Source organism: Calypte anna, chromosome 5A (genome assembly GCF_003957555.1).
Source record: "Calypte anna isolate BGI_N300 chromosome 5A, bCalAnn1_v1.p, whole genome shotgun sequence".
NCBI classification, from domain to species: Eukaryota; Metazoa; Chordata; class Aves; order Apodiformes; family Trochilidae; genus Calypte; species Calypte anna.
In genome coordinates this window covers 31,512,863-31,538,009 of record NC_044251.1, presented here as the reverse complement: position 1 = coordinate 31,538,009, position 25,147 = coordinate 31,512,863, and the positions used below count along the sequence as shown (strand labels likewise).

Here is a 25,147-nt window from a genome sequence, read left to right as displayed (position 1 = left end):
ACAGCCCCCACAGGAGGATCCCACGCTCTCCCCCCATCCCCGAGGCCACTCCTGGGGCTCCCTCCCCCCTATCCGTACAGTTCCCATTGCCGCTCTTCCCCCCAGACCGCACCCGCACCCCCGCTCTAGGCCCGCCCCCCGGTACCTGCCCGAACCGCCGGCAGCGCAGACCGGAACTCACCACCCGGCCCGCCGTGTCTCCGATCTCAAGAGCGCGCCGGAAGGAAACAAAGCTCCCTGCTCAAACGGTCCCGAAATTCACAGCCCTTTTGCAAGGGTGACGCGCTGGAAAAGGCGTGAGTCAGCTCTCTGAGCGCTCAGGAGCCCTTCTCTCTGCAGGCAGAGTAGAGCTGCGTCCTTAGACTGGGACTTGTAGGGGAAGGAGGGTAGAGGGAAGCAATAGTTCCGGGGGAACGCGTTTCCCAGCCGGGAGCGACGCGCGGTCTGTGGGTGATGCAATGGCAGTGACAGCGGAGCCGTGGGGAGAGCGGAGCTGAGCTGAGGTGAGCTGGGTCGGGCTGGATAGGGCCGGGCCGGGATTGGTGCCTCGGCGATGGACCTCGGCGGGCGGGAGAGGGGTTCATTGAGCTGTTACCGCAGCCGCTGTGGCGGGCGCGGGGCGGTGGGAGCAGGGGTCTCTACCGGGCACCTTTTCTCTTTCCCTCCCTTTGCGAGACGGCGATGCGCTTTTTTTTTTTTTTTTTTTTTTCCTTTTCTCTGCGGGGCCACAGCCCCTGTAGTTACTTCGCCAACGAGTCGGGAGAGAAAGCTCTTTTCCCTGGGAAGCGGTGGAGGGGATGAGTGTCGGCCCCTGGGTGATGCAGCCCAGCTCGGGGAGGACAGAGCTGGCGGGGCCTTTGTCCTTCCTGGGCAGGCCTGAGGTGAGGAGCTGTCACAGGGCTCCGCGGTTAGAAACATCAGCCTGCTGAGTAATTTTATGCAGATCCTTTCCTGCACAAGAGCTTGGCTTTTAACAGCCGTAGTATATTAATATACTACAGCTTTATAATATGTGACAGTGCCTTAAGTGCATTATAGGCTGCCCTTTCTTTAGATGAGAATGGTTGAGTGATCATATTATCATTTCAGGGAATGGTCTAGCAAACTTTTATTGCATTTTCATACATAAATTGATTATTACCATGACTGAAGGTAGTTTTACTATAAAGTGCAGCCTGTGTGGTAGTATTTCTCAAGGCATGTTTGATACATCTGTGTGCATACAGACTGAATTTCACTTTTTTTGTTTTATTTCCAGGAAGCAAAACAGTTTTCAGGAACATAAGTGCTGTTGGACTTAAATTCACATTCTTTAGTTCATCCATTAACATTTGGGGGGTGATTTTTGTACTGGTGTTGTCTTTGAAAGTCTTGATGTACCTTCATGCAACATTTGTCATGAAAAACCTCTTAGCATAATATGAAACCCTGTTCTTTGATTCTCAGATCTCTGTGCCTTACCAAATCAGATAGCAAACAGTGAAAATTATCATAAATCTGTGGCTGCCATTTCAGTGGGAGGAGAGGAGAATGCAGTCATTTTCTGAAACCAAGGCCAAGGAGTATTTTTGAGCTTTGTCACATGGCCATGTAATAGTCAGAAACAATCTGAAGAGTCATACCCATTACAAGTTACCATTGCTTAGATAGAAAAGGCACATAGTTCTTGGTTTTAAGCTTGGTTTTAATTTCATTGTAGTCTCTGATCCTGAATGTCCTAGTACTTCACTCTCAAATTCCCATGGATTTTTTTGCCCTCCAAATCTGTTACATATGGTATCTAAGGTCAGTTTTCATAATGCCAGTAAGAAAGGAATAAAAATGGTCTGATAAAGTGCAGACTATCCATTTGTTTCTTTTAAACAGTTCAGAACTGCATTTATGAATTTCAAAAGATGAAAGATCCATATTACTGAATTTCTGACTGAATTTCACCCTCAAATAAGGATAGTACTGAGGTAAATAGAGATAAGTTTTAGGTAGCAATCAATATCTTTTGCATTTTATAATTATAATATCCTCATCTCTTGTTTCAGGTACTAGATTACTTGTGGTGCTTCTTAATGGAAATGCATCTTTATTTTGGGTTTTTTGATCAACTTTAATCTATAATATTCCATTTAAAAAAAAAAAAGTCCTTCTGGTTTATCATTCTCCATTATGTGCACTCAGTCTCAGCTGTTCCATTTCAGCCTTCTGAATGGGGCAATCTCTCAGTAAGAATGTACATTCAGGAATTAAGTTAAAATGCCAAGTCACAGGTTTTTTTACACCACAGAATAATTCCTGTTTACCTTTTTCCATCATGTAAAATTGAAAGCTGATAAATATAACTGGCCAGTTCCTACAGAAAGGGTGTGTGTTAACCTTCATAAACATTTACTGATATTAATTCACTCTATAAATTTTATTTTCCAGTTAAAAACCTTCTACCCATGAAAAAGGGTAAATTGTAAGTAAATTGAGGAAATGGATCAGAGAGTTACTTGTTATGCTCCAATTACCTCTTTAAAGTAACACTGTCAAACTGCAAATAATCAAGCTTGAAGGGATTGATATTAGGTTAAAAACCTAAGAATTACAGATAACACCTTAGTCTTATTTCTCAGGCAGTTACATAATCCAAGTATGATAACTGTTAATAGGCTAAGCAAATTAAATAGCCAGTGGATGTATGCACTTCTTAGCTTTCTCAGGGTATTCAGCTGAAGCTGAAATCTGGGAATATTGCAGCTGTCTGACTGGCAAAGCCTTAATGATAGATATGTTTTGGTAACCAGCAAGTTACCAAAGCAACCTCACCTTTTCTAGGCAGGTGAAGGTTTTTTACAGTGGCAGTTTAAAAATATACTATGTAAATGTAACCAAGGTTGTGATAAGGCTGATTATTTTGTAGAAGGAAAGCTTTCAAATACAGCTGAACAGATAGTGCATTTGTCATGTGCTTTTGTTTCTCTCTCTCTATTTTTTTTTTTTTTAATTCTGGGAAAAGGCAGCCAAATGAACATGTTTTTTTTATTAACAACTTTTATGATTCACATCAGTAGCATGTGTATCTTGTAACCTCCGCCTATCTATTCATGCTCTGTGTGTAGCAGTGAATCAGTAACATGCCTGGGAGTCTCTCCAGAGGGACGTAATCCTGTGCAAGTCAGTAGGACTTTCCATGGGGACAGGAATCTTCTTCCATGGATGTGGGCACAGCATGACAGGGAATGCCTTGGGCCAGTGCTGTCTTTCTAAAACACCATTGTGTGCAACTCAGTACAAAGTTTATTTACTCCTTCAGCTTGCATTGCATTTGTCATGATTTCATATGAATACAATGCATGTAAAATAATCATCAGTTTAATTTGATTCATATTAATTTGAAAATAATCATCAGTTTAATTAAGATGACATCTTTTTCCCCAAGAAAAAAAGCTATACAGTAGCTCATGTGGTTGCATAAATCAACCACATCAGATTGTAAGGCAGCACTTCACAGCCCTGGCCAAGCTGCAGTGATAGTTTTCATGGAAAATTTATTTTTCCCTCAGTTCATTTGAAGTGTTGTTTTCCTGACAGATCGTGTCCTCCTAACCCATTTTTAACATTTTTTTTTTCTGTCTAAATATGGCAAGCTCACTATAAGCAGAACCATAACGATGTTAAAACTCTTCCTATATCAAATTAATGCCTGTTTATCCTCAGTTCTTTGTATTTAAAGAGCATGATGCTTGAATTTTTGCCAAAAACAATATTCAGAGCATCTGTACTTCTGAAGACCTCATCATTCTGTACAGCGAGGTGCTGAGCATGATTAATTTTTGAAAATTAGGATTTCTTAAAATTAGGAATTCTGCCTTTGCAGTTGAAATTAGTTTTCACTCATGGCAGGCTGACAGCAGGTTCACTGGATTTCTTTTACATAAATTAAACTGTTTGCAGATCGGATATCATCTGAAGACAATTTATCAGGTAATTTTAGAAAAAATAGAGGAAGAAATTGCTGGTATACCATGAATTGCTGTGCCACCTTCATGGTGTATTAATATGTATTAAAGCATGAGTTAATTCAGTGCAATACATGTTATAGGAGTCTGCTGTCTTGGAAGTTACTAGAGGGTGTTTAATATATTAATTAAAATTAAGTGCAACAGACCTTAAGTATAACATTTTAGATTATAGTTGTCAGATTTAGGTCAAGATATCTCTGTCTTAGAGTGAAAATTATTTGCATGCATTTAATAAGAGAAACTGCATGTATATTGAACATTTTAACAACATTTATTTAACTTTTCTGTGCTTTGTGTACTATAAACTATGCAGTTGTACTTTTCCAGTCTCAGTTGCTGTTAACTGATAGACTGCTGAGAAACTCTTAGATGATGTTACTGTTAATCTATGCAAAGTTACAGATATTAGCCTGGGAGAGAAGCCCATTTGTGGAAGCATAGGCATGCTCTGTGTTAGGAAGCTCCAGCAATCAAGGCTCCTTTCCTTAAATGTGCAGCCTGTTGCTTACCTAAGCAACCTGTTCTGTAGACAGCAGCATTTCTCACTTATCATCAATGTGTTTCATAACCTCTGGAGGAAGGTAGTGTAGAAGATAACTGACCTTTTCTCTTTTAAGTCTTTCTTTGGGCTGAAGTAATGCCTTATATATATATATATACACACACACACACACACTTGAGACAAAATTCTGTATGATAGTTAAAAATCTCATTATCATTTAGAATTTGAGAGGATCAATTGCTATAAAAAAACCACTAGCTAATCAGGTATCAGATAACCTCTAGCAGTTATTCTGAGATGCTCTGAATAGTGCATATATTGAATTACTCTTGTCAGTGTCAGTCCATTTCTGTATGATACTGAAGTTCCTTGTGTTAGTGTCTTCACATCAATAAATCTGAAATGAATAGAATTATGGGATCAGTATAGCTTTTATAGTCTTACTCTGTTAATCTGATCTTCATATTATATGTGAAAGAATGTAACACTATTTTTTGCCCTACAGTTCTCCTTGTTGCTGCTGGTTTGAATCTACAAACTGAAGACTTGGAAGACATTAAATTTAACTGAATTGTAAATAAATAAAACTTCTGCAGTCTGGCAAAATGGCTGATAGTCTGAACTGTCACTTGGAATCTCTGAGTCCGCTTGAGCTGTTTGAAAGAGTGACTGAACAAGGGGAGAAAGTCAGAGCACTTAAAGCAGGAAAAGCACCAAAGGTATTTCCATTTCATGTTTTGAACCCATCCTTTTTCAAGTTAGGTCTGTCTTAAAAGAGTGCTGACAAATATGATTACTCTGAGATCTAATTTGTATTGCAGTAAGAAAAAATTCTTTTTAAAATATTTATGTCCATTTTGTGAACTTCTGACATACTCGGAACACAGCAGTCATTAGCAAGAGCAAAGTTTTTACTTCTGAAGTAAGAACAGAGTCATAGGCTTAGAAGTCTGCTTCAGCCAGTTGCCGTGCTTTCTGACAGGATCCAAGATATTTTGTTTTCAATTAAAATGTATATTACTTTTTCACAGGTGTTTTAATAAAAACTTTTTCTCTATGCAGTAGATCAAATAGGGAGGGTTACATATACTTTTCATTGGATTAGAAACTGGCTGCATGGCAGGGCCCAGAGAGTTGTTGTCAATGGAATTAAATCCAGTTGGTGAGCCATCACCAGTGGTGTTCCCCAGGGCTCAGTTTTGGGGCCTGTTCAATATCTTCATTAATCATCTAGATGAAGGGTTTGAGGGCTTCCTTAGTTTGCAGACAACAATAAGTTGGGCAGTAGTGTTGATCTGCTTGAAGTTAGGAAGGCTCTGCAGAGGGTCCTGGACAGGGTGGACCAGTGGGCCAAGGTCAATAAAATGAGGTTTAACAAGGCCATGGGCTAGGTCCTGCACTTCAATCACAACAGCCCTGTGCAATGTTACAGACTTGGGGAGGAGTGGCTGGAAAGCTGCCAAGCAGAAAAAGACCTGGGGTCCTGGTTGATACCCAGCTGAATATGAGCCACCACTGTGTCTAGGTGGCCAAGAAGGCCAACAGCATCTTGGCTTTTATCAGGAATAGTGTGGCCAGCAGGGGAAGGGAAATGATCGTGCCCCTGTACTCAGCATTGGTGAGACCACACCTCAAGCACTGTGTTGAGTTCTGGGCCCTCACTTTAAGAATGACATTGAGCTGTTGCTCAATGTGCACATTCAAAGAAGGGCTACAAAGCTGGTGAAGGATCTGGAGAACAAGCTCTGTGAGAAGAGGTTGAGGGAACTGGGAACGTTTAATTTGGAGGAGGCTGAGAGTAGACCTTACTGCTCTCTGTAACCCCCTGAAACAAGGAGTTGTAGGGAGGTGAATGCTGGCCTCTTCTCTCAAGTGAACAATGATAGGACCAGAAGAAATGGCCTGAAATTGCACCAGGGGAGGTTTATACTAGATATTAGGAAGAATTTAATTACTGAGAGAGTATTTAGGCATTGGAGTGGGATCCCCAGGAGGTGATTGAATCACCATCCCTGGAGGTATTTAAAAACCGAGCAGATGAGACACTTTGGGCTGTGCTCAAGGGGATGATACAGATACTGATATATTTTACTGGAGGGGATGTTGGCAGTTGGACATGATGATCTTAGAGGTCTTCTCCAACTGTGGCAATTCTGTCTTCCTGTAACTATGCTGACAGTTCTGCTTAATCTTCCCTAAGTAATTTAGCAACTTGCTATTACTTTTAGGTTCCTTATTCTGTCATCCTTGTTCTGTTAAAGAGAACTCTTTAACGTGGTCTTTCTTAGTGTACTGCCTGTGGGAGTAAGCTGGGAAACCTGGGAGTGAAACAAAATGTTGATATACTTACATGAGATGTTACAATACCTTTGCATTGAAAAGGTCATAACAAGGAAAGTTGCAAAGATCTTTTTGTTACAGTTTATCTTCAAGACTGTCAGTGAATTGTAATGAATAAATTATTTTAAGGTAAGCCACTAAAAGCATTGTAAAGCAAATTAGATAATTTATATTTACATACATAAGAAATTTATGCTTAACATGTAAAGCTTGTTACACCATCTGAAAAGCAGGCAAGCTTCTTCTTTTTTAATTTTTTTTCCTCTTTTATTTTTTTTTCCTGAGGCAGAATTGGGAAGGCAAGACAGAGATGCTTTAAATATCTTGGCAATGGTGTTCTATATTCTGCCAATTAGGAAACAGTCACCTGCTGTTTGCTTTTCTGTTACTTTTGCTAGCGATACTGCAAACATATAAATAAAAGCTTAGATTTTATGACTAATTCAAGTCAAAGCATGGATACAGGATTTTGAAGGGCTGGGACATAAATGTAATTTTCTATCTTAAGTATGTTAAGTCTAACAGTTTTCTTTTCCTTTATTCAGGATGAAATTGATGCAGCAGTGAGGATGCTGTTATCGTTAAAACTGTCATATAAGACAACAACAGGGCAAGATTATCAGGCAGGCTTGCCACCAAAAGACCTTGTATTAATGAACAATGGTACATCTAAAGAAGAGGAAGAGGATTTTGTGGACCCCTGGAATGTGCAGACATCAAATGCTAAAGGCGTGGATTATGACAAACTCATAGGTACAATTTTTTCTTCACTGTTATTAAGAAATTTATGTCAAATGATTGTTAATGACCACAAAACTGGCAAGGGATCATAACAAATCCTGATAAAAAACATTATAGATATAATTTATGACTTAGCATTGACAGGTCTAAAGAATTTGCTGTAGGAGTTGAAAATGTCCCAGGTAGGGATCTTCTTTGGAAGATTTAAGTACTTGGTACAGAACTTTTCAGCTTTAATTTTAACCTCTAGAAATAAAAGTTTTACTCACAATTTGTGTTTTGGTATAAGAACTCTAATTATAAGTTAATGTCATTAGAGACACTAAGTGAGTGTCTGCATCTTCTCTGGCTATGATGCTGTAGGATTCTTCATACCAGCTCTCTACATCTGCCTTGATGTTCAAATCAGAGAGAGCAGACATGATCTAGAAGTAATGAAGAAATCTGTAAGTGTAATGACTCTCTCACAAGCCACAGTACTAAGCAGCCAAGTGCTGGCTGGAATTAAGAGGATTCATCTTATTCAGTGGTGAGTTAGCCTGAAGGGTTTTTACTTATTTACACTGCTAGCAGACTGGGGAAATTTTGCAGATGGGTCATTAACAAGTTTTGTCCAAGAAATTGGCTTGCATCTGATAGCTCTTACCAAAAGGGAAGTTCTTGTGCCACCTCTAATCTATATGCTTACTAGAGTTAATGGAAAATATTGCTAGTGTGTTTGTGTTTACTTGGAGAGGAAATGGAAGTGCCAAAACTACTATTGAAAAGGATACTCAAAAGATATTCATGTCAAATTGTTGTCCTAGACATGCACTTAAGTGTGTGGTTACACAATAAAACAGCCTAAAGATATTCTGAGAAGGAAGGTTCTGTTTGCTAAGTAGTAGATGCAAGCACTCCTAGAGACTATTTGAGCATGAACAAAGAGCGGAGGAATGAGTGAGAAAGAACTTTGTATGCTAACTGTGCAGGTACTTCAGTGAGCTGAGTATTGCAAGTGATATAAAATGGTTGACGTTGGTGGGAATCCTTGGAGATGACCTACTCACCTCCCCTACTCAAAGCAGAGTCAGTGAGAGCACATTGCTCACCACCTTATTCTGTAGGATTTTTATTATTTTCAGGAATCCCGTAACCTCCCTGAGCAATCTGTTTCAATTTTAACCATGTGCAAAATACGAAGGTTTTTCTTATGCTTAAATGGAATTTCCTATATTTTAAATTTTGCCTGTTGCCTCTTGTCCTTTCTCTGGGCATTAGTGACAGAAGTTTGGTGCTGACTTCTTTACTCGAACCGACCTCCCCTAATCAGATATTAAATACACTTTGATAAGGCCCCTTCGGAGCTTTCACTTCCCCAGACTCAGCAATCCCCAGTCTCTCAACCTCTCCTTGATGTTTTAAGCCCTTCATCATGACAGATGCTTTAAGCCCTTCATTTTCATGGCCCCATGCTGGATTCACTTAAATCTACATTCTTATTATACTGGACCCCAGAACTGGACCTAATGCTCCAGCTGTGTCTCATCAGTGCTGAGTAAAAGGGGAAAGATCACCTCTCTTAACATTCTAGAAGTGCTGTTCCTAATGCAGCCCCTAAAGCTATTGACCTGACAGAATCACAGAAGTGTGTTGCTGGCTCAGATTTAGTTCCTTGTCTGTTAGGACCCCAAGATCCTTCTTGCCAAGCTGCTTCCCAGTGGGTAGCCCCCTGCCTGTACTGGTATAGTCATTCCTCCCCAGATTTAGGACTTAGCATTCCCTTTTCTTGAACTTTATGAGACTCCTGTCAGCCCATTTCTCCAGCCTCTGAATGGCAACACAATCAACTGTTGTGTCAGCTATGCTTCCCAGTAATTGCTGAGGCAATTGCTGAAGCAAACTTGCTGAGGGTGTACTCTGTGCCATCATGCACATCATTAATGAAGGTGTTAAACATACTGCTTTAGTATCTGCCCCCTGGCATACACAAATAATGTTGGGTTCCAGCTGGACTTCATGCTCCTGGTCACAACCCTTTGAGCTCAGCAGTTCAGCCAGTGTTCAGTTCACCTTACTGTCCCCTTACCTAGTCCAGACTTATCAGTTATCTATGAGAATGAGATAAGAGATGCTGTCAAAAGCCTTACTAAAGTTGAGATAAGCAGTGTCCCCTGTTCTTGCCTACTAGGCTGGTTGTACCATCAGAGAAGGCTATTTAGTTGGTCTGGCATTATTTCCCATTCATAAACCCATGCCGAATACTCCCAACCATGTCTTTAATGATGTTTGGGAATAGTTTTCTAGGGTTATTAGCTCCTACACATGCCCAGAGATTTGAGCTGAGGCTGACCAGCTGTAGTTCCACAGTTCCTTCTTCAAGGTAGGAGTGGTATTTGCTTTCTTCCAGCCCCCAGGAACCTCTCCTAGTTAACCAGGACTGTTCAAACATTATTGAGAGTGGTTTGGTCAGTCAAGTTACTTTGCAACAAATTGTAGGTTATTAGTTTTCTGTATGCAGATATAACATGGCAATGGCAAAGAAAAAAAGTACACAATAAATTTACAGCAAATGCAAATAAGCTTTTGAAACTGGCAGCTCTTGTGAATTCTTATGCAGAGCAAGATGAAAGCTGTCGTTCGGTAAAAGCTGGAATGCAGGAGATCAAAAGCACACCAGGATTTTTTTCCAAGCTTGTTAAGGAGTGGAGACTGTCCTTGTCAGAAGCTGTTTAGGAAGGCAGATTATTTGTGGATAAAGAGCCTAAAATTTTTTTAACATCCTCATAAGAGGAAGGAGGTGGGAGAAAATTATAGTTTTTTAGGAGGAAAGCTAAAGACGGGCAAAGGGAGTTGTATAGTCCGTGAATGTTTAATAAATGTCTTTAGGCACTCCCCATGAAGTATTCTATATATTGGGGAGTCACTGCATTCTCAATTATTAGAATGGTCATGGTTTTAAATAGTCTTTTTTGAGATGTATCCAAAGCCTTGATGGACTAGCCTCCATGCTGTGTTTCAAGAACAAGGGATGGAAGGTCTCTTTTCTTTCCTTTCTCCAAGGAAGAAATTAGTCTAAGTCTAGGAAAATAAGCCCATACTGTCTCAATATTTGGCTTTATAATTTGCCACATAGCAGTGTGGTAAACATTCCTTGCTGCTCCTGCAGGTTAATTTTTATCATAAAATGAGTTGCATACCCAAAGCAACATATTGGGTAATCAGCACAGGAAGAGCTCTGCCTGCAGCTGGAATCAGTCTCTGTTATCCAGTAGTGTGAACTGTTGTTTTTTCCAGCTAAGAATCATTATTGTGTGCTAGGATGTAACATCAAAAGCCTACCTGCTTTGGTACAGAGTTGTAGTTTTTGGAAGGATGTTTTATTCAATTACGATGTTTTTGCAGGAAGGCTTTTAATGTTACCTGCTTTTGGCTTAAAAAAGAAATAGAAAATTTAGAAACAGGAATATGCGTAAGGAAAGAATTCAAAGTAAACTTTGTTCTATGTGAGGCATTCAAAGTTAATGTACTCTTCTACTGGGCAGAAGTACAGTAGTCATGTAAGTCATAGTATACTAGCTGCAGAATGAATGATTAATTTCTTTGTTTCTAATTTCCATATGAAAGTCTCAAGATATTTGTAATTTATCAAGTTTCATACATCTATTCCTGTGGAATAATTATTTCCTGTTACAGCTAAGAAGACCCTAAATGTTTCTCCAATGTAAACACGTTTTATAACCATGGAGGTTAATGAGAAACATTCAGAACCTCACAGCCATTTTTGTCTCCTGGGTTACAGAGGCCAAATTATTGACCTAAATATATTTCTTTTAAATGCTTTTTGTTCTCAATATCCATAATCTTCCTTTAGGGAGGCTGCAATTATAATCAGCTGTGAATTGAGCAATACTATAGGTTGTGGGTAGACTGTATCTACATGGATTTAGTATCAGAGGAGACTGCTGGGACTTGTAGCAAGAATCAGGAAAACCTATGCACTTTACATTTTACCAGAAACTTTGAGGAGTTGTCCTTTTTAATCTAGGCTGCACTGATACATTCTTGGTAAATCTGACATCTGTTTGTAGCTGTGCTGTGCTTAATTTTTTTATTTTTTAATTTATGTTTTATTATTATAGTTCGGTTTGGCAGCAGTAAAATTGACACAGATCTGATCAACCGAATAGAAAGAGCTACTGGGCAAAAACCTCACCGCTTTCTACGTAGAGGAATCTTTTTTTCTCACAGGTGAGCTTTTCTTATTTTAATACTCAAAAAGATCAAATCGAGTAGCTTTTCTCTTCAGCATTATTGGGAGAAACTTACGATCAGGAGAAGACCAGCATGGTAAACCAGCTGTGTCATTTCAATGAAGCAAACACTGCAGATTTCCCCTGGTAACATTTCAGACCCTTGGTTGCATCAGTTTCTGGTATGTCCTTGCTAATCCCAAATTGAAGAAATGAGCACAGATCGTGGTGCTTTGTACAGCTTCTATTTCGACTCTGCAATAGCAGCCAGACAGGAATTGGCCTAGCAGAGAACTTGAGGGCTCATATGGTAGCACAGCTGATTTTAGCAAGAGTCTACATGGCCCATGGACCTGTGCCTCTCTATTAATAGTTATGTTAGAAAGACTTGGAGAATAACCTTAATAACCTTAAGCCTGCCAGTCATTTTGACTGTTTATTGTTAACATGCATAGACTTTTGGACTACGTCAGCTAGCACATTTTACATAAGTGTCTGAAGTGTCTGAAGATCGTTCAGGGCAGAACTTTTTACAAGGCCCATTCCAAGCTGGATGTTTGAACTGATTTGGAAAATTATTCTCAGATCTGTTTTACTGGGCATTAGCAATTATTATCCAATTAGGTAATTTTAGAAGTTTTTAATTTTAATTTAAATATTAAATTTTAATTTAATTTTCAATTTTATTGTTTTTTTCATGGAGACTGAAGGAGACACTTTTGTTAAATTAATGAGCAAATATAAACCTTTTTTATTTCAAAGACACTTACTGTACTATATTTTATTTATAAATACTTTTGGCTTTAAAACCACTCAAATTTTTAATAGAAGCTTTTTGTTGGAGCTGTTGCTAAAGAGCTGCATCATGTTTTCTGTTTTATTTCTAGAGATATGGACCAAATCCTTGATGCTTATGAAAATAAGAAGTCCTTTTACCTTTACACGGGCAGAGGGCCATCCTCTCAAGCAATGCATATTGGTCATCTTATCCAATTTATATTTGCAAAGTAAGTTATTTCTACTGTTTGTATTAATAAAAACATTTTTTCCTAAGTAAATGTTGAACATGGTTTATGGAAATGCCAAAATTATATACTTCAAGGAGTTCTGTTTATTTGAGGTGAATATAAATATACTTAAATAATGAAAACATTTCACTTATCCTTGCATCACCATAAAGCCCATTTCCTTGCATCCTTAACTGCATGGCACTCCTTAGAATTTTTTGTCCTTATTCAAAATACGTTTGTATTATTTGTTTTCTGTTTCCCTTGCAAATGGTGACAACTATCATACATAAAGGAAAAAATAAGTGCTAGTCTTTTCTCCAGGTAAGTTGTCACTATAATTTGTATTAAAAGTTTATTCTGTTCACATAAATATAATGGCATAAAGAGAAAAGAGAAGTAGACCTCTATATGCAAATATATTTTAACTGTGAGACTTATATGTTTAACTTACTTCAAAAATGAATTTTTTCTGCTTTTATTAGGTGGCTGCAAGAAGTATTTGATGTGCCCTTAATTATACAGTTAACTGATGATGAGAAATACCTTTGGAAGGACTTAACAACTGAGAAGGCATATGAATATGCTAAAGAAAATGCAAAAGACCTCATTGCATGTGGTTTTGACATCAATAAAACCTTTATATTTTCTGATTTAGACTATTTGGGGTAAGTATCAATTTCTTTAGGGTATGGTAATGAAAAAAGTGTCTGTGTTTTCTCTCAAATTTTCATAGCCAACAGTGTTTCAATAAATATATTTAAATTTGAAAGCTTCAAGCCAAGTTTTACAAAACTTAAAATGAAACATCATTTCTGCTGTCTAACATTTTATATATATTTTATTGTCATTCTTCTGTATAACATATGAACAAATACTTAAATTTAAATTATGAAAAATATATTAAACAAGCTAAATTGTAAAAAGACCTAAACCACCAAGAAATCTCCAGATTTATTTGTTTAAATTGGTATCAAAGTCTTTTGAGTTGTGTTCATATCTTTTCTGGGCTAACAAAAAGTATTTCAGCAAGGTGTGGTCAATTAATTTAATAATTCATCGTGAAAGATTTGAATTTGAATTTTGAGTGAATTTTAAAGAAGATTTAAGAAGAAACTGCTATTGGAACTGTCTTCTCAGAAGAAAGAATATTCATGTCACAAGTTCAGAACTGAAGCTGTGGGCTTTATTTTCCATGTGGTGTTATAAGCTTCCTTAAAGACTTGGATGAGGGCATATATGTTTTAGAGGTGCACTGTATAACAGACAGCCACCAGAATGTGGAGCCTATGACTTAGTTTTTCTTCCTTTCACTCACCTGACTTTCATGTCTTAGGAAAGTTGCATTAACTTTGCGTTAACATCTGCCCTGTGGCTGGAGAGGGGGAGGTCAGAACTGCTGTTATTTTTGCTTTGACTCTTCAGAAGAAATAAAAAAGGAAGAAATTGCTAAACGAGTTTTGATTTGGAAATGCTGCTGATGTATTTGGTGACAGAGAAGGTCCAAACAGGGACCTTAGCCTGTAGAAAACAAGAATTAGGAGGGTTTGAGCCAGTATTCCTGTGGTGAACTGCAGTGTCCTGTACGGGGTGGACATTGGTGATTCCAATCAACAAAGCAGATGTGCTCCATTCAGGTTGCCTGGGTTCAGAGAGAAGCATAAGGCTAAGTAGACTTAAGGCTCTGTAAGCCATTTTTAGCACCCTTTCCAAATCCAAATATTTCTGGGTTTAGGCAGTTGTGACATAAAAATGTTTCTAGTAAATATTAGGGGGAGGGAAAAGTAAATTAAACTTCTAGGGCACAAAATTTTTCTTTTTAAATAATTCACTTTTCTGCTCTTGACTTCTCTTCTTATATTTCTACTTTCATTCTCACAGGACAAGTACTGGATTCTACAAAAACATTGTCAAAGTTCAGAAGCACGTTACATTTAATCAAGTGAAAGGAATCTTTGGCTTTACAGACAGTGACTGCATTGGTAGGAAATCATATAAGTTAGTAGAAATGATGCTTGCTTTCTGTTTCTATGGCACTGCTTTAGTAATTATTTAGAGAGATTAGTATCTGCTACTCAGGAAACAGATAGAAAAAACAGGAAGATCCGTGTTTCTAGGTTGATTGTAAAGGCATTATTGTGTTCTTTTAGTATTGAGAACACTTTACAGTGGAATTTCTTGCATGATATCTACCTTTTTTGCCACAGCAACAGCAAAGTACAAAACACCAATATTGAAGTGCCTAGGGAAGATAACTTTATTTTAATAGTGATTGCAGTTATAGTCAGTTATTGTTCCTAGAAATTTCTACTCCAAAATTACACAGAAGCTTTTCTCAGAAAAAGTTACGTTACTATGCACACACATATGCTTGTATAAAAAAAGTTAAGAAGCACTCAAAAACCTAATTATTAAGGTGCTAGATATCTCTGTCTTCCACTACACTGTGATTACATGTTTCTATCATGTTAGGAAAAAAAAAAGATTCTGTATCAAAGAAGGCATTAAAACCTTGGTGTTCCTGAGCACTGAAATCATTCTTTGACCACTACTTGAGCTAGTGACAGCTTTCCAGCCTTCACTGTAACCAAGAAATAGATCCCTGCTTCTGTCTTAATAGCAAATCTGCTATTTGCTTTCCATTCTGAGGATTTTTGATCAGGAAGCAAGTTAGTCACTCTGTGATTAAAGAAGAAAACTAGACACATCTGAGATGATTCACAAGTACATAGCGTGCATTCACAAGCGTGCATAAGGCAATGATTATAAGATATTAAAGGGAAATTTGCCTAATAAGCAGCTCTATAGTCATTCTTGTAAAAAAAATAAACCCAAATAAAATAAAGTTGACAGCTCAGACTGGTGATACTATGAGTATTCACAGTATTTTGGGGGAGGGTAAATAGTTCAGTGTTGAAGAGATATGCACTTAGGAACCTTTTCCAGAACCTTTGTGATCATAGTCTGCTTTTTTCATTAGTTTCTATGTTAGTTAAAGGTTTGTTGACAACATACAAGATAAAGATGAAAAAGTTTCCTCAGATAAGGCAACCCTGCTTGATAAAGATAGATGTTGGTCTTAACTGAGTATCTGAGTGATTCACTTGTGCATTTTACATATTTCAAACAATCCTATCTATTCACCATTGCTTGTATTTGCTTCTTAGCTTTTCCAAATATATTTTCTAGGAAAGATCAGCTTTCCTGCTATTCAAGCTGCTCCATCCTTCAGTTCATCCTTTCCACAGATCTTCAATGGCAAGGAAAACATTCAGTGTCTTATCCCATGTGGAATCGATCAGGTAAGAAAATTATATTGCTTAACTTAGTTTTCATAGATTTGTTTTTGTAATGTACTACTCAAGCTTCATGATTGTGTATCAAAACATCTGTAAAACATTTCTGCACATCACTTGCTTGGGCAGAACCTGAAGAGATTAAAAAGTGTTGTGCAGTATCCTGACAAAGATGAAGAGTTAGCCCAGCAGTTATATATTCACACATTGCTCATTCTTGCCTGTCTTGTATCTGTCTTATTTCAACTCCATTCCCAGTGAGCTGGTGTCTATGGAAGCAAAGACAGTAAAATCTATACACTGTGTACTGACATTGGGGTAAGAAGAGAATTTTGGCCATCTCCATGTTAATTAGAACAAGATGTAATGAACTGAAATTGCAGCACTAGAGTTACATTGAACCATAGGGGAAAACCCTCTGTGAGTAAGAATAAAGCAGCATTGAAACAATTTGCCAGAAAGGCTGTACAGGACATTCACAACCAAGAGGATGGAAGAGTATCAGCTACAAATGACAGTGGTATCATCACTTTAAATAAGTATTGTTTCTAGAATCAAATTCTTCACTGTCTGAATCTTTAGCTATTTCACTGACCATCACAGGATGATGATGTAATTCATTCATTGCCCACAAGATTTTGTAGTAATACTGTTGCAGTTGGTTTAATTCAGATCAGCTGCACATCTTGATCACTGATTTAATTCAGATTCTGTACTGGTTTTTAAATGCTTTGGGAGAAAGTTTGCGTCCACTTCCATCTCCAGGCCTACTAAGCATAGTTTTCACAACTACCTGTTACTTGTTTGTAAAGATGCCTATTAACTGCAGAAAGTAGAACATAAAACAAAAATATGGAAATTTTTTTAAAAAGGGATTTTGTTTGTTCTTATGATTTAACTGGACTGGAAGTAGGTTCTGGAACATTTTGTGGTTTGATGTTTTGGTTTTGCTCTTGAGACCACCTCTTAAGGCATGAATGAGTCTGCTTTTAAGTCAGGTTTTTCAACTTTGTTCTGTGCTTTTATTGATGGTTGTTCTAGGATCCTTATTTTAGAATGACCCGAGATGTAGCACCTAGGATTGGACTGCCTAAACCAGCCTTACTGCACTCAGTCTTCTTCCCAGCCTTGCAAGGAGCACAGACAAAAATGAGTGCAAGTGACCCAAACTCCTCCATCTTCCTCACAGATACACCCAAACAAATCAAGACAAAGGTAAGGACCTGCAAAACTTGAATGTGCAATACTTTATAATAAAGAGTGGTGGCAAATTTTTTAGTGTTTCCTTTCATCATATGGGTATCCTTTTTTCATACCTTCCATTGCAAAGCATCTTCAAGAGTGGACTCAAGTTATGCAAATTGAGGTAGACTATCAAATAAAAACTTTTGCCTTGCCAGCTAGTCTTAACAGTACAAACATCAGCTAGAACAGTGAATAAAACACTGTATTTATTTATCTGCTATATGCCCAGCAGTGGTGTAAGAATAAAAGCTGTGGAGGCTCATGCTCCAAAAATAATTATTACATTGCCATAGTTTTGAAACTGAACAGTCCATTATGTAAATCAAATAAACTGCTACTTCTCTTGACTGCCTCTCCATGCTGGGTGCACCAAGCATGGCAAGATCACTTACAACACTGTTCAGACTTCTACTGCTGCCATGCACTGCTCCCCTCCAGTTCAGAAATACATATTAATGTTGAATTTTACCTAACTTTTAGAAGAGATATTTTCTCCTATCTGAGTATGTTCTTAGTGCTCCTTCTAGCTCAAAGGAAAATCCCTCTTACCTAGTGGCAGGTGATTTAGTTTGGCAAAAGTTCACCTGTGTTGTGAAAATTTAAAAAACAAATAAAAATCAGTCTTTGAAAAAGGATTTATAAGCATGATAAACAGGCATGAAATAACTGTATGAAAACAAGATAAAAGATGTGTCTGTTGTTTCTGGTGGGTGGACATGGATTAATTTATGTTTGACAAACTCATGTTTAGGTTAGAGTCTTCTACAGTCATCTCACAATTATTCATTATCTTATATAAAAGCTCATTAAATGGTAATTTTCTGAAGAACTGGAATTCTTCATGTGTTTTCATTATAATGACTCCACATTTATACAGTTGCTTTTATTAAAAAGCTGTAATTCTAAGAAGGGAGGCTTCATGGCTAGTGGTAATACCGGTTATATTCTTCCATTTTTTTCCTGTCAAGTAGCTAGTAATCTGCAGAGAGATCCCAGAAGCCTTATGTCCATCTAGTAAGTCCTATTTCTGCTGTCCTTAAGCTACTTGGAAAAAATAACATAATAATTTAGCTATTTGGAGTATAAAGGCTATACAGGTAAAATTCTGAATATAAAGTATTGAGTAATGGAAGACAAACAGATTTATTTCAGCTTCGGAAGGCCATCAGAAAGGAGTCTTTATGGATACTGAGCTTAAGTGAAAGATCAAATATTGTTATGGCCAATAAATAAAAAAAGATAGAGTAGGAAAGGTGACTTCTGGTGATGGATGAAGTGAGGGAAAGAGAGTGCCACTGCTGTACACAAGAAAATATTACTGCTTCCAGCATTTCTCAAATTGCTAGTACATTGCTAAGTAATGAGGTTCCAAAGTTTACAGTAATAGAAGGTGAAAAATTACTATATATTGGGAAAGGCTGATAAACTTCTGAGAAATCCAAAGAGATGAATGTCACCATTATAATAAACTACTCTTATTTCACCTATCAGCACCAAATTACAGCTCATTATTTAGCTGTTTTCCTAGACACTGTTATTTAGATTCCAAGTCTGTAGGGAAATTCTCACGGAAGAGATCTGTGCATCAGTATAAATAAATCATTGGAATCCTCAGTCGAGAAGTAAGTGCCAGAATGCATAAAAAATGAACTTGAGATTAATATAGGAAGAATTTTTTATAGAACTGTAATGCACCTTCCCCTGGCATATGTATTTTAATCCCTCTTACCTTAGTAAGAAGGCAAACTATAGGGATGAGGGACATAAAAAAAATTGCATACAAAGGCTTGCAAAATCTAGTAAGGATGTAGAGATGTAGGGGAAAGGCAAAACAGTATGTAAAAACTTAGTTTTAAAGGTATTGACACAGCTATTCAACCTGTTCTACAATATAAGATTAGATATAATGTGGCAGATGGCATTTATTTTCTTAAGATAATCATCAGTGCATCATTTTTGTATACAGTTCAAGGCATCATCTTTAACATGGTGGTTAGCAAGATTCAAGGAAGCAGTAGACAGTCATACAGATAATAGGAATGTTCAGAACAGTTCTAGATACCAGAACTGGGGAAAAAAAAAACAAGAAACACAAAAATAAAATAATAAACCCACACAAAAATACCAACACCTCTACTTCCTATGCACGTTTTCTTGCATGGTTGATGATATTTGAAAAAGATGCAGGAGCCCAGTGAAAGCTTGTCTGAGCCAAATGAAAGCTCATGATTGAGAAGTACTTTTTTTCCTCTTGATGGCAACTTATTTTCTTTAAATTTGTAGGAAGGTTATCATCCTCTGAGAATTCTAGACATGTAAAAAAATCTAAAATAGGCCAGTGGCTTCTGAATTTACTGGAAATGGGATTAACAGGTAGATCCATCAACAGTGCAGTTCATCTCCCCATAGGAGGCTGTGCTTAAAAAGAGGGGAGGAGAGTCAGCAAGTATTCCATTTTTAGACTAAACAATTGGGCGTTTATCTACTTTTAGCCATTCTAGCCAGAGTTTTATAATCTTTAACTTTGCTTTCCCTTCCTTTTCCCTGAAAAGAGAAGGAGACTTGATTCTCTCTGGGATTTCTTCAAAATTCTCCATGCCTTCTTTGTCTCTTTCAAAATTTATTTGATGGAGTGATTATCTTATTTTTTCTTACATGAAGCACATTTCCTGTAAAGACAAATTCTATCCAACACACCACAGTTTCAACAAGAAGGACTTAAAACTTTTATGACTTAATCCAGGGTGGATTATTTTTAATTTTTGCTTCATTTCTGTTCTGGCTATGCTGTCTGGGCAGTAGGTATGTAGCCATTTTTCCCTGCTGGATTTTAATGATCTCCTTTTGCCTCTCTGCTTCAGTCCTGAGGCTCTGCATTAGCTTGCCCTACTCACCCTTCAGCTAATCCTTAACACAAAATTTGGAGGATTGTGATACACCTCTGTTTACAGTATTTAGTAGAAATTATGCCATAAAATCATTATATTGTTTCAGATTAACAAGCATGCCTTCTCAGGAGGCAGAGATACTATTGAAGAGCACAGGAAATATGGAGGGAACTGTGATGTTGATGTTTCTTTTATGTACCTGACTTTCTTCCTTGAAGATGATGACAGGCTTGAACAACTGAAACAGGTAAGTAGCCAAGTAGAATATACTACTAACTCCTCACTCTGAGCACAGAGCTGTAGCTAAATCCTCCTATGAACCTTCCTCAGGAAGGTAATTGTGCTGTTATTCTTGTACTCTCCATCCCTTACAAGTACTTGTTTGTTGCAGTGTTCTCCCTACTCACAGGTCATCCTGTCTCTTCTTTTTTTAAAATATAAAAATAAAAAATAATTTCCCTAGTATTTTCATAAGGGTCTCCAAGACTGAATAGGACAATATCTTCCTTACTTGTCAAATGAAGAAACCTTAAGAGTAGTGTTGGTTTTGATGGTATAGTACACTCTGCCTGCTCCTTATGTTCAAAGTACCTAAATACTCTGCAAAACTACAAAAGCTCATGACAAAAGCTTGCTATTTTTTTGTTTTTCTTGTCATCACAAGATATGTAATAGCTGTGAGGAACTGATTCACTGATCCCAAGCAAAAACTGCTTCGTTTGAGTTTCAGGAAAATGCAACTTAGCTGGCAGATTTCTGCCTCCCAGGGTGGTAGCAGGACTTTTCAGTTCCTTCAGCTGTATGGCCATCACCAGTGCTAGGCAGTACATGTTCTTTGGATGGCAGTGTCTATATTTCATGGTGTCACATTGGTTTTTCACCTTTCCCCTGACAGAAACAGCTACAGCCTCTTCTCCACCCTTCTAGTTTTCCATACAAGAGCAGGGTTGGCTACCTAATAATCCCCATGCACACTGTGATTTACCACCTATGAATCTGATTGCTAGTGGGAGCTTAGATTCTGAGTGTCTTTGGTATAAAAAAAATATTTCAATCACATCTAGTGTCTTACACAAATGCAATGAGAGAAAAACAGGAGAATTTACACCTCTAATTTCAAAATACAGCTTAGGGTGCCTGTTTTATTTGAACTCAGATTCTGGGGAGAAAAAACCTGTGGTTTCCTGCAAATAATTGCAGGATTTCCTAGTTAAATTCTTTTGAATGTAGCTTATACAGTCCATGGAACTTGTCACGTACGAAATTGCCCAACTGCCATATTCCTTTTAAAGGCAACAAGCAATTTTGCAGTTTACATTTTCAGTCATGCTACATCATCTGCAATGCATGTGCTTATTTTTAAGACTTCCAAATCTCTATTTGCTAGGGCCAGACTTTTAAAGAAATAGTTGCCACTAAATCTTTTCCCTGTAGAATCATATTTAGCAATTAATGCTTTCTTGACAGGCATACACAAGTGGGGAATTGCTCACAGGGGAGCTGAAGAAGGTTCTTATAGAGACATTGCAGCCCTTTGTAGCAGCTCATCAAGAGAGACGGAAACAAATTACAGATGAAATGGTGAAGCAGTTCATGACTCCCCGGAAGTTGGCTTTTGACTTCTGAAGAAATGCATATGTAACTTCCCACTACTTGGTAAACCAAAATCTAGTAGCTCTTGTCTTCTGTTGTCATCACTCCCCAGTAACGTACAGCCTACATCTGTGCTAAATAAATACTGCTTTCAATAAGTCAATTACAATTAGGTTAGAGTACAGGAAAAATTTAAAGACTCGCATCTGTTCAAAATCAGTATGTACATGACAGAATTACCCAATCTTGCAGAAAAGCATGTCTATCAGCACAACACTGTATTTTATTGTATTTCATGTTGAAAGCATAAATAAAACTTTTGTTTTGATGATAAAGCCTAACTTGTAAACTGTTTTAGATATTTTGGTAGGAGGTCATATCTCAAACTAATAACTAGTAGTGCCATTCTCCTTTGTCCTGTGTACTTGATTTACTAGGCTGCATGTCCTTTCAGGCTACTGGGAACATGCTGTACACAAAAAGATAGCTAATGTTACAAAGTAGATTACAGAGTGGTTTAGGCCTGGGATCAGTAAGGGAGGAATAGAGATCTGTGAGCTGAACACGGGAGAAAGAATATCAGCCTGGGTTTGCTATCATCTTCCTCTTTGACCTGAGGTGAGTTGCAGAACTCTCACTGTATTTTTGTTTCCACAGCTACTTAACTGGTCTGACTGCCTCTGGAGGGAGGAGATTATCACAGGGTTATAAAATTCCTTCACATTCTCAGGTGGAAGATATCTATATATATATAGATATGCAAATTTAATTTCTAGTTATAAAAAATAGCAAGTACTTTGAAAATTAAGTTGCTGCTGGACACAGGGACTTCTAGTACTGTCTGTGCTGTTTTACTACACCAAGTCACTTAAACTAGGGGTAATTATTTTAAGATGTATTCATTGAGAAAGTATACTTTGTTAAAATACCTCTTGTAATATTTAATTATATCCTTTCATAAAAAGAAGTGTCTTTGCTATGATTCATGGAAGAAAAATTCTAATTATTAGCTAATTTGTTTTAATATATATATAGTGCTGAATGGAAACTGTCTTGTATTTATGTAGAATGGAAAGTTTCTAGCCCAGACATAGTCTTATCTACATCGAATAAAAATACCATTGATAACGTAGGTGGGTATTGGTGTGTGGTATTTGCAAATCATTTACAAATGTAAGGAAGGCATTTGAATTAGATGTGAAAGATTAAAATTTTAACAGGTTCTGTACTCTGTGAGACCGAGTGGATATATATCAAGTGTAGCATTGTTTGAATGTTTTAATTTTTAATGTAAACCTTAGAAGTCAGCTGATTACACTTGGGGTGAGGGAGACGTTTCAAGGTTGAGACTTCTCACTGACTTCAGCAGCCCCTGGTTCAGCCTGTTGGTCCCTAAGAAGATGCAGATGCTGTGCTCCTGGTGTTGCCTGGAGCTGGTGCCCTCCTATCAGCAGCAGCTCTGCAAGGCAGCACACAAGGTCCTCTCCAGCAGTGCCCTTGGGTTGCTGAAGAGGAAATGTCTGTGTAAGAAAGCTCCCTTGATAGTTTGAGCTTGTGCGAGGAATCAAGGACAGACTGAAGTGCAAGGCAAGTTTAGTCCTATTGCATATGTTGCAAACCTGTGCTGAAAATAACAGTGTTTCACTTTTGCCTTTTTATTTACAGTTTGTGTGAGCTGGCATCACTCCAATATAACTATTGAATTCAATGCATTAAAGTAAATGTTTATCAGTGACTGTCTCTCTATAACCCACAGACGTGGGGTGCTTGCAAGTGTAAACGAGAGTTTAATAATAAGTAGAAAAGTTGGGGTTTTTTTAAGCTGCAAAGTAATTCTTAGAAAAGAAAAATAGCTACTTAAATTGAGTAATAAACTGATTCTTGGTTCCTGTAGGCTTTAATGGTGATCTTCCTGTTCTTACAGTCCACATATTGTCATCTTTAGTCTATACAGAAGATACGACTTAAATTAACTTTGTAAGGGATTTTACAAACTCTCATAATGCAAAGTTATTCTTTAGCATATTATATGCAGATCTGTTCTGCAGGATTTATTTAATTTATTCTGGAAAGGAAAATAACTGTAGGAATAGTAGTGTGTTCTATTCTAACTAAGCATGTGGATTGATTTTATAAGATAGCAATTAAAATCGGTTTGAAAAGAAAGGAAAGTGATAGCAAAACTATTTAGGTTTTGTTTTCTGAGTTCTTGTTTACCTTGCTCTAGTACTCAGTCACATTCTTGCAGACATGCTTCTGAAATTATACTTGTCAGAGGAGTCTTGATAAATTTCTAAATCCATTGTAATTATAATTCATGTCCCAGAAGTATTTAAGAGCCAAGACAAGGCAGTCTTTAAAAACATGATGAAAATGCCTCAAAATGTTATCAGATGTTCTTACATCTTACTCAGTTTGTTTACATATTGTTCATCTCTAATAAAAATGTAGATAAAAGTCTGCATCAAGCTTCTTTGATTGATTTTTTTTTTTTTTAAGATTTGATTATTGCCTTTTTTCTATTTTGACTTCTCATTCTGTTTTAGGTGTTGATTTAGTCACCTGATGGAGCTGGGCCTTTTGATGTCCAGTGCCTTTAAACCCACTCTATCCAGTCCTGCCAGCTAGACATTAGATTGCTCCCAGAGCAAGTTGTTAAGGGTCAGTTTTCCAAAGATTAACTGGTCACAAGTGAGACTGCATGTTGAATTTCCTGGTGTACAGCAGCCAGCTCAGAAACTTGGAAAGGTCAGTGTGACCCCTTTACAATGCTGCTTCAGGCAGTTTGACATAAAGGCTGGTACTGAAGTGGAAACATGATGCTCCACAACTGCTGTTGTCTGGAGAGCACAGTTTCTGAATAACTTCACATGGCTCTTCCACAGGCACCATGAGGCATGCTGAATGAGCACGATAAAACCTACCTGTATATTCATAAACATTGACAAAGAAAACAGGAGTTATCAGCAACATGAAAATAATGCAGAATGTGCCTCCTAAGGAAAATCTTTTTTACAGCCCACCAACTTTATCATCTATACAAACCACATTTTCTTAAAGCAGTATAAACCCAATGTCAACACAGCAAATGTATCTTTGTTCTGATAGCTGGCCTTCAGCAAGCTAATTTATCAGAATAAATAGTTCAGTGATTATAAGAGTAGTTGATAATCACTGAAGGTCAAGGTAATACAAAGAAACCAGAAAAATAAAGCAGTCAAGTTCTAAAATCCAGAAGCCAAACATCCAGCTTGGTGTGTATGTAGTGAAGTATACATTAAACAAAAAATGGATCATATCTGTAT

At 37.6% G+C, this 25,147-nt stretch overlaps 1 protein-coding gene across 3 annotated transcripts; it reads left to right on the top strand.

Annotated features, from left to right (window-relative positions):
- Positions 1 to 303: 303 nt before the first annotated feature.
- WARS1 (tryptophanyl-tRNA synthetase 1) lies at positions 304 to 24,303 on the top strand. 3 transcript variants are annotated; one of them, XM_030452672.1, is made up of 12 exons: positions 304 to 503; positions 2,419 to 2,452; positions 5,006 to 5,219; positions 7,386 to 7,593; positions 11,703 to 11,811; positions 12,701 to 12,820; positions 13,306 to 13,488; positions 14,702 to 14,802; positions 16,010 to 16,122; positions 17,158 to 17,331; positions 20,356 to 20,496; positions 21,717 to 22,320. In XM_030452672.1, the coding sequence occupies exons 3-12, from the start codon at positions 5,106 to 5,108 to the stop codon at positions 21,873 to 21,875; spliced, it is 1,422 nt and encodes a 473-aa protein (XP_030308532.1). In that variant the 5' UTR covers positions 304 to 503; positions 2,419 to 2,452; positions 5,006 to 5,105; the 3' UTR covers positions 21,876 to 22,320. The 3 variants fall into 3 exon arrangements, with proteins under 3 accessions (XP_030308532.1, XP_008494687.1, XP_030308531.1); XM_008496465.2 differs by lacking the exon at positions 2,419 to 2,452 and adding an exon at positions 732 to 881; XM_030452671.1 differs by lacking the exon at positions 2,419 to 2,452 and having other exon boundaries at positions 21,717 to 24,303.
- Positions 24,304 to 25,147: the final 844 nt, after the last annotated feature.

Excerpts from the sequence above, each read along its gene's own strand:
- WARS1 (XM_030452671.1), top strand. The coding sequence starts at position 5,106 with ATGGCTGATAGTCTGAACTGTCACTTGGAATCTCTGAGTCCGCTTGAG. Across the intron at positions 12,821-13,305 it reads ATCCAATTTATATTTGCAAA|GTGGCTGCAAGAAGTATTTG; the intron begins GTAAGTTATTTC and ends TGCTTTTATTAG. Across the intron at positions 14,803-16,009 it reads TACAGACAGTGACTGCATTG|GAAAGATCAGCTTTCCTGCT; the intron begins GTAGGAAATCAT and ends TATATTTTCTAG.